Source organism: Periplaneta americana, chromosome 1 (assembly GCF_040183065.1).
Source record: "Periplaneta americana isolate PAMFEO1 chromosome 1, P.americana_PAMFEO1_priV1, whole genome shotgun sequence".
Taxonomy (NCBI): Eukaryota; Metazoa; Arthropoda; class Insecta; order Blattodea; family Blattidae; genus Periplaneta; species Periplaneta americana.
In genome coordinates, this window is record NC_091117.1 from 24,780,228 (window position 1) to 24,798,291 (window position 18,064).

The following is an 18,064-nucleotide window of genomic DNA, read 5'->3' on the forward strand; positions in this document are numbered from 1 at the left end:
AAATTTTTTCATTTATCCTATTGGTTGTCTTTAGGAAGTGCAGTTACAGTACCGAATTGCAATGTACCTACTACAAGATACATTCTCAGTGTCTCAAACGTAAATATTTTTCGGTTATCCCTCGAAGTTTGTAGTGTAGAAAGCTGTGCTCTACGTCGCATGACGTGATAGGGCAAAACGAAAAAACCTAACATCATTGCAGTCTCTAAGAGACAGTCCTTTATTCTCGGGTGACTCTATGTCCACTAATTTGCTGTTTATGTTACACAATGTTCCATATCCGGTATTTTTACATAAAATTGATTTCCACTTCTGTTTTAGACGTTCAACAACCGGTGTACTTTGTGTCTATGCATCATTTTCTAAATTAATTTGAGGGCTTCCGGCATCTCTTGCTCTGACTTCTCTAACCGTGTTATAGTTTCAGACACAGATTGTATGAAAACCAAATTATTCGTCAGAACCTTCAAATCCAGAGCATTTTCCTTTGCGTATTTGTTGGCATTTATTCTACAGTACCCCCACCCACTGTACGCTTTACCACTATACTCAGTACGGCATTATGCGGATTTCCCACTGAACTGCTCTATCGGGTCCGAAGTCTCGAAGCCTGGCTATCACCATACCAATAACAACTTGCGAACCAGAACGTTGCTTTTCATATTTGAAAAGAGTAAAATCCTATCTTAGAAATACGATGAGAGAAGAGAGACTGATCGCACTAGCCATTTTGTCCATTGAAAAGACTATGTTGTTGTTGTTTTCTAATGCCAGGCGTTTGACAATAAAGTCATTTGACCTCTTGCACTCCAATATTTTTCAAAGATATTATCATGGTCAGCCACATAAGCACAGATTTTGAGGTGTTCCGAATCCATTTCTTGGTTTGAGTATTGAAAAGACTATGTTAAACGACATATCGGACTTTAATAAGGTGATTCAAACGTTTGCAACCTACAAGACAAGGCGCATGGAACTAATCTTTAAATAAAATAAGTTGCATGGTTTATACTGTATGCAGTCCCTCTGAATTCAATACCCACGAGCTGCCACTGTATGTTAGTATTTTGTTCTTTCAAACGTTATTGTTTGTGTGCTATGTGACCTCGCAGAGCAGGCATGTCAAAACCCTGCACATTGTGCACTGGTCTCTGTGCAACGTGCAGTTCCTATTCCCCTACCTGGAGGGAGCAAATCGGCTTGGAGAGGAATGCAACAGGGCTGTACAGTACCTATAGTAGCAGATCAGCTTTTGTTTCAGTAACACAGGTCAGTACAGGTGCTCATTGAGCTGTGATTGTGAATGCGTTATGGAAAATAAAATGAGGAGTCCACAGATATAACGAAGAAGAGAAATCACGAATCATATAACATAACTGTTATGATGTTTTCCTCAGCCAATAGTAATTATTTTAAAATGAAAGGCTTTCATCATATCATGTGGACCTAATAGTGATATGAGAATTTAAATCATATTAGTAAAGTTCTCAAAATATGATATTCACCTGCTCTTATTTCTTAATTAGTACTCTCACGGCAAGACAAACTTGACAATGTTGTTTTGGAGTTTGTACTAACAGCGATCAATGGTTAGACGACTTACAACTTTTATTTGATAAGCTGATAAGTGATGAGAATAGAGTGAGGAATACATGTGAGGCTCTTGAGGTTGTAAGGGAAGGAAGAAAGAAACTATTTGTAAGGCGGAAAAATAATACATAATGGCGAATTTTCCACCTCACGTTACTATATTATCTTAATACACTTAAGTTAATAAATCTTTAAACCTGACATAAAGAAAATGTCCTCGCTTCACAGCTTGTGAAGTACTCTTTTAACTCAATTCAGTAATGCTCCCAACTTGCTAATACTTGCTCTCAACGTTTTCCAAATAAACTATATATAAATTTAAATTCAAGCTTAATTTATCCAATTTATTAATAATAACGTGAATTTATATTAATATACAGCAAGGAAATGATTCCAGTGTAAAAGCCTCACAATGTCCTATTGCATGTAATTGGGAGTAAAATATTTTCTTTAACACTTGTGCACCAATGGTCCCAATAATGCTTGAGGAACAATGAAAGAGTATTACTTTGAATTAATCAGTACCTACTACGTAAAATGAAATATTATGTTCGTTTTTGTTGTTTCGAAATTACTGCAATATTTATATTTTCTTCAAATACTGTATACAAATCATGTAAATAAATGATTCTTTACAAACGACTGCATTGTGAATTGTAACTGAGTAAGTCTATTGTTTCTTGTGTTACAATTATTGTCAAATATAGACACTGACAATAATTGTGTTTTTTCCTTCTGCTAAGTATGTTTATAATGTCCAAATGTCAATTTAATTGAACACTAGAAGCGCAGAATAGATTCTTGTACATCCCTCCTGCTAAGAACTGGTAAGAGCAACACGTGAATGATGCAATCTGCACAGACCGGCGTTCCGCGCACATACACTGCTCTTTCAGTGTCTGATTTTTGACATGCCTGTTGTAGAGTGTAAGAGAAGGTCTTATGGTCTTAACTCTGCCAGTAAAATAAATAAAATAAATAAATAAAAATGCTGTAAAAGCGTAAAATACTTTGAATTGTTATAAATAAATCTGATCATAATTTTCAACAATCAATACAAAGTGTAAAGTATCTTTTTTGGATCTTTATCTGAATACTTAATGACTAAAAATTCAAATTCAATAACAATACTCTCTACTCAATCAGATGATTGAGAACGGAGTCAGTTGCACTATATACAGTATGTACATTATAAAGTTTTTTCATTGTTTATGTGATCGAATTAATTTTTAGTGATATTTAATCAATGTACACATTGCATCCTAAAGAGATTTCTAACATCTTTCCACTCAATTTTATTCAACCAAGTTACTGAGAACGAAATCAGTTGCACTTTGGTGGTCAAGTACCACTTTATAAAGCTTCTTCAGCTCTTCAATGCCCTGCTTATGCAATCTCGTTGATTTTCGGCGATAATTAACCAATGTACACATTTTCTCCAGGAGATAGTGCAACCACAGTATATTTGTAAAAGGTTTAAAAATATCCCACTTGTCCCTGAAATAAAGAAGAAACGTAAAACAATTAATTCTGTGTCAATAATATCATTCAATGTTAAAAATTAACATTACTCACATCATACACATATAAAAGCATGAATTACAATGTATAATACAAAGAAAAACCATAACGAATTTCAGTTTCCCACAGAAGTCTATGTGCCCATGCCTGCACATGCACACATTAGTCCCAACATCCAAATAATGCCCAGGCAGAAGGCTTTGTGTTGGTTATATCTTTCTTTGCGCACATCAATACTTGTAATACCAAGCAGTGTTGTCACATTTTCGTTGCAAAGATTATTCCTGGTTACAATAATTATTATTTTTATACCGACATTGATTTCTACTACCACCATCAACAGTGAATAAATGTTAAGGGGAGAGGATGGTATTTTTTGGTGAAAAATTAGTAAATTAAAAAAAAAATTCTTTAAAATACTCTGTGATATGTGTGAAATGCATAGCATAACATTTTGTGGGTATTTGTGCCCTTATCGGATATTGAGTCGCCATTTTTAAACTTCCTGCGTTATGGATTTTTAAATCACTCGCCCACTTTTATTGTTGTTTCCGGTAAATGAAATTTTCAAAAAAAAATTTTTTTTTTCTTTAAAATAGTCTTTGACATGTGTGGAATGTATTGCATAACATTTTGTGGGTATTTGTGCCCTTATCGGATGTTGAGACGTCATTTTTAAACTTTCTGCGCTATGGATTTCTAATCACATGCCCGCTTTTATAGGTTTCCAGTAACTTCATTTTTTTGCTACATTGCCAGAAAAAAATGGATATAATTTCTGAACTATCAAAGATACATGCATGAAATTTAGAACACACATTCTTTAGACTATTAGGAAACTTTTCTCTGTAACAGAATTTTGTTAATTGATTTCATTTTAAAAATACGTCCGTTTGTTTACAAGAAAGCAAATCAGAAAATTGTTATTAAATTTTAATTGTTTATTTTACAAACGTAGAGACTAATATCAAAATTCTGTTACAGACAGTTTGTAGAACATGCTTTAGCAAATACATTGCAAAAAACTGTTTGAATCTATCTTTAAAAACTGTTTAGATATATCGATTTTAGTACAATCCTGGATTGGGTATATTTTTTTTTCAAATTTGGGTCCCCAAATAATTCTTTTTTTTTTTTTCAAAATATTTTTATTTGGTTGAGTTGCCACAGCTATGAGCTCTCTGCATACAAAAAATTAATATTTTTCACCAAATAGGAAAAAAGTTTTAAAAAATACTATCCTCTCCCCTTAAGCTATAAGATTATTTTTAATTAAAATTAAAATTACTAACTTTTTTCATCATCAATCAACTCCAGATATGACAACATTAGTTTTTCTAGTGATGTGGGATTTAATTGAGTTATCAATCAGTTTCTATTGTAAAATTCATTGATAAAAAATGTTTCATCCAATAATCAAGTCGATTAAAATTGATCAGTTGTACTTGATATTAATTATTATTTTGTTAATGCAAACTCAGAGTAAAAATTCCGACAATATTAGACTCTCAGAAATTGCTTACTTCAAATACGATAATACTGTAATTTTGAAACTGCAAAGCAGTCTATCCCTATTGAAAGTTGAAACACAATGCGAAATCCTTGTCAGTTTGTCAGTTCGTTTTCCTAGCATATGAAAATACATACTTTTCTGGTATTGTCCCCCTCATCCCTTAGCCATGGCTACACTGTGTGCAAGTGAGAGAGTAACTATCTTCTTCTCTTTCTAAAATTTTGTAACCTGATTACAATAGGGGCCAGTCTGCTGTTCTGATGCAGTTTCTTTACTGAGTTCCTAGATGAAGCTTGTGTGTTTTGTTTGCTTAAGAAAAAAATCAGATTTCTGTGGTCTGTGGAAAAAGTAAAATCTCCATTATGTCATAGGCCTATGATAATTTTAATTTCACTTTGCTCACATTTTTGTCCAATTTTAAAGTGAGAAGTCATCCACGAGCTTGTCCAACACAAGTTACAAATTCAGGGTGGATCAACCAGGATCTGAACATGGGCCTTATGACATATTAAATTGCTCCAAATTTCGTTGTTCCATTTTTGTAATACGTCACTATTACACCACTTACACAATTCTCTGTCAACTCAGCTACTGAATTAAAACTCGTTCTGAGCATTAAGTAGGAATGTATGTCTCTAATGGTGTGGGTGGAGGCATGGTTACAATGTTGCAAATTACCAAGTCACGTCTCCAATCTCATTACTTTTTGAACACACCTCATATGCATTGCAAAACTGTACATTCAATTAACAACATTAAATTACATTCTCAACATCATTTAACCTCATTTAAACAAACCCACAAATGTGTGCACGATGCACACACACATGTTGCATATAATACTTACTTACTGCTTTTAAGGAACCTGGAGGTTCATTGCCGCCCTCACATAAGCCCGCCATTGGTCCCTATCCTGAGCAAGATTAATCCAGTTTCTATCATCATATCCCACCTCTCTCAAATCCATTTTAATATTATCTTCCCATCTACGTCTCGGCCTTCCCAAAGGTCTTCTTCCCTCCGGCCTCCCAACTAACACTCTATATGCATTTCTGGATTCGCCCATATGTGCTACATGCCCTGCCCATCTCAAATGTCTGGATTTAATGTTCCTAATTATGTTAGGTGAAGGATGCAATGCGTGCAACTCTGCGTTGTGTAACTTTCTCCATTCTCCTGTAACTTCATCCCTCTTAGCCCCAAATATTTTCCTAAGAACCTTATTCTCAAACACCCTCAATCTCTTCTCCTCTCTCAAAGTGAGAGTCCAAGTTTCACAGCCATACAGAACAACCAGTAATATAAATGTTTTATAAATTCTAACTTTCAGATTTTTGGACAACAGACTAGATGACAAAAGCTTCTCAACTGAATAATAACAGGCATTTCCCATATTTATTCTGCATTTAATTTCCTCCCAAGTGTCATTTATATTTGTTACTGTTGCTCCAAGATATTTGAATTTTTCCACCTCTTCGAAGGATAAATCTCCAACTTTCATAGTTCCATTTCGTACAGTATTCTGATCACGAGACATAATCATATACTTAGTCTTTTCGGGATTTACTTCCAACCCTATCCCTTTACTTGGTTCAAGTAGAATTTCCGCGTTTTCCCTAATCGTTTGTGGATTTTCTCCTAACATATTCACGTCATCCGCATAGACAAAAAGCTGATGTAACCTGTTCAATTCCAAACCCTCTGTGTTATCCTGAACTTTCCTAATGGCATATTCTAGAACGAAGTTAAAAAGTAAAGGTGGTAGTGCATCTCCCTGCTTTAGCCCGCAGTGAATTGGAAAAGCATCAGATAGAAACTGGCCTATACAGACTCTGCTGTAAGTTTCACTAAGACACATTTTATAATAATAATAATGAACACTGACTATCCATTTACTAAATGTTTGAGCAGAGTAAAGAAATTGAAAAACACACATTTTTTAAATAAGAAGTTCTCTATAGTAGGAGATTAATAGATACCAGTACCAGTACTCTTGTTGTGGACCATTCTCCTAAATAAGTAGAAATACGAAGATTCAGCCATTTTTCCGTGAAAAAGTATTAGGACAACATTGTTAGGCAATGAAGAATTTTTTACTTGGTTAGTTAATGATGCTGTCTCCACTAGGTTATTTAATATCGATGTAATTGGTGATAGTGAGACGGTGTTTGGTGAGATGAGGCCAAGAATTCGTCACAGGTTACTTAACATTCGCCTAACAGTTGGGGAAGACCTCAGAAAAAACCAACCGAGGTAATCAACCCAAGCAGGAATCACAACTATGCCTGAGCACAACTGAGGATCAGCATCCAAATGTACTATCATCTGAGCTATGCCGATAGCTATGAAGAATTTTCAGAAAGTCAACAGCATACTTTAAAACCTCATACCTCCCAATTAAAATCTATTCAAATCTAAGTAAAAGAAAGCAAAATGGATAACTTACTGGACACTGTCCCTCATAAGGCGATATATCTCAAACTGGTAATCGCCTACAGCAGTGAACAATGTTGGATCCTTTGACAGATCATTGTAGATACAGCAGCCATCATATGACATTCTGGATAGGGTGAAATCAATGATTGTTACCTGAAAAAGGAATTATTTTCATAATCAAGAAAATACAATGAAGCGATGCACATGAACAAAACACATTCACTATAAAAGCTGTAACAAACCAATATTCACAAATCATAATGAAGACAACTTTCCACAGAATCGCTAACTACTTTTATCACTGTCTAGAACTGTTATTACTGGTATTATCCAAAGAATAAATATTGGTGCAAGAGAGCTATTAATGAGCTCATATCGAAACCTTCCCTGAAGCCGCTCATATTGTTAGATCCTCACAGAGAATTGACATATATTAAAAATTAACTGCAAAGTTGCGAAATTGAGGGCTGCATGAAAGATTATCGAAAAATTCATTAGTCTCAGGCCTTGAGAAGCACAGTGCTTATTCAGCTGCCCCTCTAACAGCTGTTCATATTGACTGTCATTTTATGATGATTGTTGCCTTGTAATCACAGAAGACCAAACTGAAGAGCACAGAATAATTAGAATAATATTGCTGTAGCTGTTCTCTTGACCAAAATATAGTGTGGTAATCGACCAGGTACAGTTGTACTATCGATACTTAGCGCGGCACACTAGCATGCACTATCGGATGCAACAAACAACTTCAGTTATTCTATTATCTTTCGTAATGAAATAATGATGAAACTATGATATGCACTCTTTTTACTGTAAGAAAAATCCTAATGTAAACACAAGCACATGGCTGTCATATCCGTGATTGGCTAACAGTCGAAACACTCACACGATGCAGGAAAATATAGTTCCGTATTTGGAAACCATAACCTTGTATTATTTGAAAATAAAAATTGAATTCCAATTATTAAATACGATAAAACATATACCTTCACTCATATGTAAAAGAAAAGCTACTTTTATATTTTGTTATTTATTTTGAAAGCGGATGAAAATGTTATGGTTTATTTAACAATGCTCGCAACTGCAGAGGTTATATCAGCGTCGCTGGATGTGCCGGAATTTTGTCTAGCAGGAGTTCTTTTACATGCCAGTAAATCTACTGACATGAGCCTGTCGCATTTAAGCACACTTAAATGCCAACTACCTGGCCCGGGATCGAACCCGCAACCTTTGGCATAGAAGGCCAGCGCTATACCAACTCGCCAACCAGGTCGACTGAAAGTGGATGAATATTAAGAGTAATACCAAGGTAGTCTGTTCTTGTAATATGCTGGCGCCAATTAAGCTTCCTATCGTAAGCACGTGATAGTATAACCTGCATCCTCTGTGTGCGAGGTTACTACTATACATACATAAGAGTGGAAACACTCTCAAAAGTGGAGAGAAAGAAATCGTGTTGAATGTATATAGTAAGTGAGTTAAGAATTGGAATATATCAGTCCCCTAACTGCCCTTTGTACAACTCAAACCAAGAAATGGATTCGGAACACCTCAAAATCTGTGCTTCAGTGGCTGACCATGATAATATCTTTGAAAAATATTGGAGTGCAAGAGGTCAAATGACTTTATTCTCAAACGCCTGGCATTAGAAAGCAGTTCTGCATTGTGTAACTTTCTCCATTCTCCTGTAACGTCATCCCTCTTAGTCCCAGATATTTTCCTAAGAACCTTATTCTCAAACACCCTTAATCTCTGTTCCTCTCTCAAAGTGAGAGTCCAAGTTTCACAACCATACAGAACAACTGGTAATATAACTGTTTTATAAATTCTAACTTTCAGATTTTTTGACAGCAGACTAGATGACAAAAGCTTCTCAACCGAATAATAACATGCACTTTCCATATTTATCCTGCGTTTAATTTCCTCCCGAGTGTCATTTATATTTGTTACTGTTGCTCCAAGATATTTGAATTTTTCTACCTCTTCGAAGGATAAATCTGCAATTTTTATATTTCCATTTCGTAGAATATTCTGATCACGAAACATAATCATAGTCTGCAAAAGAATACAGAGACAAAACAAAGGAGGCCGACTGTTTTAGAGAAAATATTTTAAGAGTCCATTGCAAGAATGATGGATGTCATTTGGAATACATTTTGCAGGAGAAGCAATTGAAAGTTTGAAATGCTTAGTGCTCAAAGCTTAACTGTGATTTTCCGATCATTACTGGACAATGACTATCAGTGTTAATGCCATGTAACTCTCTATGTACATTCTATATGTCTTAAGCTATGCATTGACAGTCTTGGTTCATTTTCGACAAGAAAGTGACATCCATCATTCTTGCAGTGGACTCTTCATTTGTAAAACTTCGGAAAGAATAATAATTATATGATATTACCCGCTCCTTTAACATCTATTATGTCTTAGGTCCTATGATAGTCAATCAATTGCGCTGCAATTTTTTTAATTGAGATGAAATGGATGCTCTTAAATTGTGTATTTCTTTGATGTAACAGAAAGTATTTTTGCAGCACTATATTAAAATCGTGTTCTGACATTCTCAGCAGGTTTTTGAATCCAAACTGATCTTCAACTTTAAGCTCGTTTAGGATGTCTTTTGCATTGTGTCTTTTACTAAGATATTGCCGCACCCACATTCTCATTTTCTTCCTTTTCAAGCCCTTGTAACAAGCAATAGAGGCAATTACAAAAGTCAAATCATCATCGGAGTCCATTGTTCAAGGCTTGAAAACAAGACACTGCCTACATTAAAATCTCATAGACGCAAAGAAAGTCAAGTTTAACAAGTTCAATAGTGTGGACAAAGTGTTAAATGAAATTAGCATTAACATGTTCAATCAATATGTTGGGATGTTAAGGGGACACTCAACTTAAAAATTGGAGAAAAAGTGTCATAGAAATGAAAAAATTAAATTTCTACACTAATTTACGTGACAGAACTAAATCAATATGCAGAATTCTTCCCCTATTCATTGAGAAGTCACAGTCAAATGCACAAAGCCAAAAAATAAAAAATGATAATTAAAAGTGATATTTCAATTAATGATTGATTAAAAATTGAAATATTTTTTATTTTGAAAAGTATTGGATCTAATGAGCTGAGATTTTGCATGTTACTTTCCATATGTATATTAAACTTTTTCTCCAAATTTGAAAAAGATTGGTCAAATAGGAAAAAAGTTCCAAAATATAGTTGGTGTCCCATTAATGATAAAAAAATTTAACATTTAACATGTTGTTGTTAATAGTGGAGATGAGCCTTTATTCTTTCAAAGACAATATACATGCAAAACACAGTCAATTTTTCTCCTCCGTGTCCAGAAGAAAATGTTTTGAATTCACTACTGCTTAAACTACACACTCACCTGAACTCCTTTCGTAGGAACAGAAAATTCTTGTCCACATATTCTGAATACAACAGTCTTTTGAACAGTTTCAGAAATAAGAACATTTCCCCAGTGAAGATCACGATGTTCAAATTCCAGAGCCATTTCGGCAACAGCCAGTGCAAAGGCAGTCTGAGAAAAGAATATCTTAGTTTACTTCAGTGAAATATATGATTTATATTGTACTACAACGTGGACAGGAAACTTCACAAAACATTATAGATATATGATCCGCTTCTACAATATGGCGATGTAAGGGCAAAATTGATACAATAAAAATACCAATATAGTAAAAACTGTATCTATACTAGCCGTATCCGTGCGCTCCGCTGCACCCGTTAGAAATAAATATAAAGTAATTACATAATTAAAATAGGACATTTGATCCAGGGAACATTCGTGTTTGATAGAAGGATAAATCGTTTAATATGTTACTTAATTTAAATTGTATACAAATAATTAAAATGCGATCATTTTGGTCCAGAGACACACATTTGGTGCAATGACAATTCCTTTAACATGTTTCTTAATTTTTATTACATGCAACCATAGTTTAATGAAGATTGACATCATTTAGATTTAATGTGTATATTTTATTTTACTTGTTATAGGTTTCCATTGAATTATGGCAATAACTTAATTTTAACCCTGGTTTTCTACATATTCAGTAAATGGCGCTTGGCCCAGTATGGTTCTGAACCCTTCAAATAACTTAAATTATATTATATTATATTATATCAGACGTTACTGTAATAACATTATAGCATTATGTCCATCTAGAGAAACTACACTTTCCAATGGTGAAATAATAATTAATTATAGCCTACAAATTGGTTAATTTAGCTTCTGATATTACTTCATACAAACACAGAAACATTCTCTGTAGGCTATCTTTCATAGCTTTCGATTGTTGCTGTCCAAGGCCCCTTACAGACGAAGTCATTTGTTTTTTAATTCATTACACGGCTTTAGATGGCAGTTATTTTAATTTTAAAACTCATTTATCTCATTAAATATCAGTCCTATGAAAATTTTTCAGGGAATAAAACTTAATTGCAAATTATTTTTAAAGAAACTTTTGTTATGTAACATTTTTCACAAAAAATCAATAATAAGCGAGATATTTCGATTTATTTAATTCAGGCCCCCTTTTAAATAATGTATTTTGAATGCCATATAGCCTAAAATCTAAGTTTATATTCCAATTTTCATCAAAATCCGTTCAGCCATTATCGCGTGAAAAGGTAACAAACATACAGACAGACATACATAAATACAAACAAAAATTTCAAAAAAGCGATTTTCGGTTTCAGGGTGGTTAATTATATGTTAGGACCAATTATTTTTGGAAAATAAAAAATTACCAGAAACATTTCGGGTACAGATTTATTATTAGTATAGATTAGGTATATTCCCCTCCCCCTCCTCCCTCTCTCTGTCCGGAGAAAGTTTGGAACCTCACAATCTCGTACACAAGAATTTGCAGCACCCTTTCAAATTGACAGACCCTGAAGAAATACATGTAAAATTTAGGGAGAGAAAAAAATTACTTTGGCACAAGCAGTTTTGTAACATTTCTCTTTAGTGAGACGATCTCATCCTCAAGAATGATACAGTGTCAATGATGTTGACTTTCCGTTATGTTACCTGGTAGGCGCAAATACAGCAATATAAAAACTAGTGTTGTGGGATTTAATCGATTAAAATTAATTGGTTGTACTTGATATTAATTATTATTTTGCTAATACAAACTTAAATTACAAATTCCGACAATATTCATATCTCAGAAATTGCATACTTAAAAGCACAATAGTACCGTTATTTTGTAACTGCAAACACAGGTAGCAGGTAGCACAGGGAAAATTTTTGCACAAACACTTCAGAAAGAAAGTGTAGTGACCTGATTTACCCCTATTGAAAGTTGAAACACAATACGAAACTCTTATGAAGTTTTATGGTTTCCAAGAAAACTTTCACCTTGTCTTCCTAGCATATGAAATACATACTCCTCTAGGATTCGCCCCCCTCATCCCTTAGCCATGGCTACACTGTGTGCAAGTGAGAGAGTAACTAACTTCTTTTCTTTCTAAAATTTTGTAACCTGATTACAATAGGAGCCAGTCTGCTGTTTGGACCACTGCACTCTTTCAGGTTCTTTACTGAGTTTGTACCTGAAGCTTGTGTGTTTAGTTTGCTAAAGAAAAAATCCAGATTTCTGTGGTCTGTGAAAAGTGAATATGCCATTATATCATATGAGAATTTGAGAGGTAAACTCAGTGAAACGTTTGGATTTAAATTGAACGATTGCAGAGAAGTGCTTGATAGAAAAAAAGTTTTTTTTTTTTGTGTTTAATGATGCAGGTAACATTGTTACTATACTGAATACAGAGCGACACTTAATTCGGAGCATGTGCATGCACCCACATGTTTAAAATCATGAATGAAGCAGTATTAATTGGGTGAGTCTTCATATTTTTTTTTGTGTTTGTCTCAAAAATCTCTGGAGAAAATGAGACAACAAATTATAAGTCTACATAATAAATATGTTAGTAAATAACTAAAACGGTATTGTTTTTGTAATGATACAGTACATACAGATATACAACATTTTATACTTATGCTTATGACCGAACACAAATTAAATATAATAATAATTGTATAATAATGACAAGTAACAATAACGAATTAATTGAAGTACAGAGTCGAATCGCTGCAGCCAATAAGGCCTATTTTGCATTAAGCGGAATATTGAAATCTAACTGTGTGCACAAGGAAACAAAACTTAAAATATACAAAACAATTATTAGAAGTATTCTCTGTTATGCAAGCGAAACTTGGACATTATCTAAGGAGACAGAAGCTAAACTAGGTATATTTGAATGCAAAATACTCAGAAGAATTTTTGGACCAGTGCAAGAAAATATGCAATGGAGAATACATTATAATAACGAGCTATATAAATTATATAGAAGTTTCGATATTGTTACTTTCATCAAATTAAGGAGGCTTGAATGGGCCGGACATGTCTATCGGATGGAAGGGAACAGAATACCAAAGATCTTAGAAGGAAAAATACATGGTAAAAGACCAATTGGAAGACTCAAAAATAGATGGATAGATGCAGTAACGATCGATTCTGAGGACTATCTCGGAACAACTGCCTGGAGAAGACTAGCACAGGACAGGGAGAGTTGGAGGAAGAAAATTGAGGAGGCTAAGGCTCGACTTTGGGTTGTGATGCCATCGTAGTAGTAGTAATAATTGTATATTACAGTATATTAAAATATTTCTCAAATTGATCAAAGCTCGATTAATCGATTAAATTCAAAACATTAATTGATTAAATATTTTGATTATAAGTTATGTGACGTGAAATGTGGATGCCACTTAATATTATGTGTTGACAGTGATATTTGATGGAACAGCAGAGTTCAGGATGTCCTGTAGTAGTGAAAAACACAACATACATACTGTACAGGCCAGGCATGCAGACCTAGGCGACATTTGTGGCAGACATCATAAGCCAGAATACGTCACTCATCCCTTCCTTAAACCCCACGCATCATTGACATGGTAGGGTAGAGGGGGTTTGTATTCAGTGTCTAGTGCTACATGGTTGCAGATGGGTCACTGAGATGTCATTCAATGCCGGTGGACTGTGGAAGGGGAATCAATGCTTCCACCCTTCTCTCTCCCAGTTCTGCATCCCTGGTACAGGTCATCTCACCAGAAGTCTTTTTCTACAAATGCTCTATTCATTTGTCTGTGTAATAAATCAGCTACACAGAAGTTAGCAGTGTAGGAATTAATCTTACATTGTTACTAGTGGCGGCTGCACCCTACGTGCTAACGTGGTGTAGCACACCATAAAATTATCGTCGAAATAATATTGTTAAAAAACGCACATAATACAAATTCTACTTACAATAGTTCAGTATTTTCGATAATTTGGTGCTATAGACTCAATGGAATCCATCCTTACTCTCGTGCTAATTCGCAATTTAGCCCGGCTAGCAGTGTCTGCTCATGCGCAGAACAGCACTTCACCTCGCCCCTCCTTGATATTTTGTCCTGCTTTTTCACACAACACCGTGCTCACTATTGTGCAGCACGGTACGCTCTTCTTCACTTTGTTTTGGTGAAACTTTCTCTCTTCCCTTCTACATTCTTCGGTTCGTAGCAGTCGACGGAACAGTGCTGCCTAGACACTGCTAAAGATATAACTTTGAAACAAAGAAAATACGTTTTATATATGTAGCTTATTTTTGCTTTTTGTGTTTTTCATATTGAAATACATTTTTGAACGTTTGTGTAAACAGGTTTACTTTTATATAACCTCAGCAGATAGTTTTGAGTTTATTATCTACATGTTACGGGTCTATGTTGGCATGTCTTTTCGCGGGAGTCCGTTAAAATAGGGATTATTTTCCACTTTCAAAACAATGTGTGCAGGTTTATGGGATTTATTATCTTTTGTACTGTGGTCATTATAAATGTATATTCTGCCGTGTGTCTGTCTATATTTTGTGCCTAGTGTAATTCAAATATATAATGTAAGTTTAATGTGTATGTTAATCCAGAGACAGATTTTAGTATTGGAATTATAAACAGTTTCAAAAATATACTGTAGTTATATCACGATGAACTCAATCGATTCATTACTCAAAACTGCTTTCTCCAAGCAGCCATAGAAGATTAAATTAGAATAAAAAATCTAGGCGGCCAACACCAATATTGTGCAGAAAGTAAAGGATGTGTACACTAGGAAATGTAACAGAACAGATTATGACAACAGTGACTGGATATGTGGTTGCGAAATACGAAATGCTCTGTTCTGCTTCCCTTGCCTCCCATTTAGTAGCGGTGATTCATGTCTACGACAGGTATCAAAGATCTTGGTCTCTGAATGAATATATAAAGAAACATTCACACAGCAGGAAACATAAACCCATTTCATCTTTGTACGATTGGCACCGCAAATATTGAGCTTATGAAGAATCAGCATAGAAACATGAGAAAGTCGAAAAAATCGATATACTTTATCGAAAATAATTGATTGTATTAATTTTTGTGGGAAATTTGAACTAGCGCTACATGGCCACGATGAGACGGAAACGTCAGATAATCCCGGTATGTTCATATGTCTTACTAATCTGATAAGCAGCGTGGACAGTGTAGTGAGAGAATACATTGAAAATAACATAGTGTTTAAAGGCAATTCTAAGTCGATTCAAAATGTCGACGGATGGCTTTCACCTTAAAAAATTAGGAGAGTCTAAAAATATTTTTAGCACGCTATTATTTTCAGGTACGAGCCGCCACTGATTGTTACTACCTTTTCATTGAGATTATGAAAGTGTAAATCTATTCACCTGACAGTTGAGAAACACTGGTGAACATACAGAAGAATTCTTCAATATGACTGGAAAAGTTACTGATCTTCTCTTGATGGAAGAGTGCGAATCTAGTCATGACTATATCCACAACATGGACTAGAACCTCACTCTTCCACCAAAATGAAGAGCATACTTCATTATGATGAAAATCTTCATTATCTTTCAGCCTATGACAACACTGTGAACATCAGGTTGATATCAAGCAAAAGTTGGCTGGTCTCTAGTAGCAGAATAATTGATTCGCATCATCTTCTCTCTAGCTTCTCAGTAAAGCCCAGCAAGTTTCTGTTTGTCTATGTTGAATCCTTCACAAGTCAGCAGATGCTCTCCTACAATATATCTTCGGCTACATCACAAATTTTGCATTGTACTGCACTTGATATCCTGGTACCATCAATGAGTCAATACGCTGTCAATCAGAAAAGTGCTACTGTTCTGGGTAAAACTGTATATCTGGCAACTCTAGATAAGAGGACATTGAAGACATAAATGTTTAGTTGGCAGTGCCATCTGTACCTAGAAACTGAAGAAGCTATGCAGATGATACAAAGTCTATTCTGGGGATTTTTATATCAATTTATTGGCTGAATGTTATTAGATAACTTTGTATGAGATATGATCAACTTTACTTCTTTCCGACAGAAGCTGCACTTCTAATTATTTTAGGAAAAACATTCATTACTCTAAGTCAGAGGCAAGTAGCCTACAGTAACCACTACACTACAGTAAATTCTCGATTTAACAGACTACTGAGGGCGAAGGACTGTCTGTTAAATCGCAATTTTTTTAATATAACACTATAATATTAACATATTAATGTAACACGTTAAATGCACATACAATTTTTATAAAGCCAACATACCGTATATACGCAAATACTCCGCACATATTTTTCACGAAATTTAGCAAATAAAAACTGGGGTGCGTGCATTATTTGAAATAAGATTGGTACTGCTTTGCCTCAAACACTGGATCCTGTTATCCTACAGTGTTGGGCAACATGATTTTTTTTTTTTCAGAAGTTGATTACGACGATTCAATCACTAGTGATGACGATGAAAATGATGATGAATAGAGACTTTAATATTTTATTTCATATAAAAAAGGTAAAGGTATCCCCATAACATACCATGAAGGCACTTGGGGGGCATGGAGGTAGAGCCCCATGCTTCCATGACCTCGGCACTAGAATGAGGTGGTGTGGTCGGCACCATGCTCTGACCGCCTTTTAGCCCCGGGAAAGACCCGGTACTCAATTTTATAGGAGGCTGAGTGAACCTCGGGGCCGTTCTGAAAGTTTGGCAGCGAGAAAAAATCCTGTCACCACCTGGGATCGAACTCCAGACCTTCCAGTCCGTAGCCAGCTGCTCTACCAACTGAGCAACCCGGCCGAACATTAAATTCATAAAAATTGTAATTTGCATTTTTCTTTTGCTAATGTAGGTAGATAGATTTTCACATGCTTCTACAACAGCATGTGAAGATTATGACGCATTTCTTAAAACAAATTTATATTTTATTTAGTTTTGGTGTACACCATTATGTAGATTAATTTCTTGTAAATGAAACACAAATTACAGCAAATTTTATTTGTCATTTTCTCTCCTAAAATTAGGGTGCGTGGATTATTTATGTATATATGGTAATAACAGATCACCACATCACACAGAACTAACGTACATTTTTACCTCATAACATACAGCATGCTTCAGCCGACAGCCTAATCATAATGACAATTGCATGGCGCTAAATCGCATCACCACATCACAGAGGATTATATTTTATCACACTATATAGGGCATACTTCCGCTGGCAATCACAAATAATAATAATAATAATAATAATAATAATAATAATAATAATAATAATAACAATAACAATAATAATAATAATAATAAAAATGTCCGCAAAAAAATTGTCTGTTAAATCTGAATTCCATTGAATGGGAGGTTTGTTAAACCGAGTGAGGGTTTACTGTATATCCAAATAATACCTGTACAAAGATGGAATGTGACTGTGCGGCATTATTAAAATGGTAGGCTTCCAAGTCACGTCCTCCATTGGCCAACTCCAAGATTATATACAACTGATCCTCTCTGAACATAGATGGTGAGTCGTTTTCAGAACCTGAGAATAGAGTACATTTGTTAGTCTTCTCAGATTACAATACCAAATTTTTGGCAACACAATCACTGCAA

At 34.7% G+C, this 18,064-nt stretch overlaps 1 protein-coding gene across 4 annotated transcripts in view; it reads right to left on the minus strand.

Moving 5' to 3' along the window:
• Positions 1–2,178: 2,178 nt before the first annotated feature.
• LOC138716296 (serine/threonine-protein kinase haspin homolog) overlaps positions 2,179–18,064 on the minus strand; it is a 48,319-nt gene continuing 32,433 nt past the window's right edge. For all 4 annotated transcript variants that reach the window (XM_069849354.1, XM_069849269.1, XM_069849438.1 and 1 more), the window contains 4 exons: positions 17,860–17,993; positions 10,450–10,602; positions 7,071–7,213; positions 2,179–3,087 (listed from right to left, as the gene is read on the minus strand). In XM_069849354.1, coding sequence (XP_069705455.1) covers positions 2,886–3,087; positions 7,071–7,213; positions 10,450–10,602; positions 17,860–17,993 — 632 coding nt within the window. In that variant the 3' untranslated portion in view covers positions 2,179–2,885. The remainder of the gene's footprint in view (positions 3,088–7,070; positions 7,214–10,449; positions 10,603–17,859; positions 17,994–18,064) is intronic.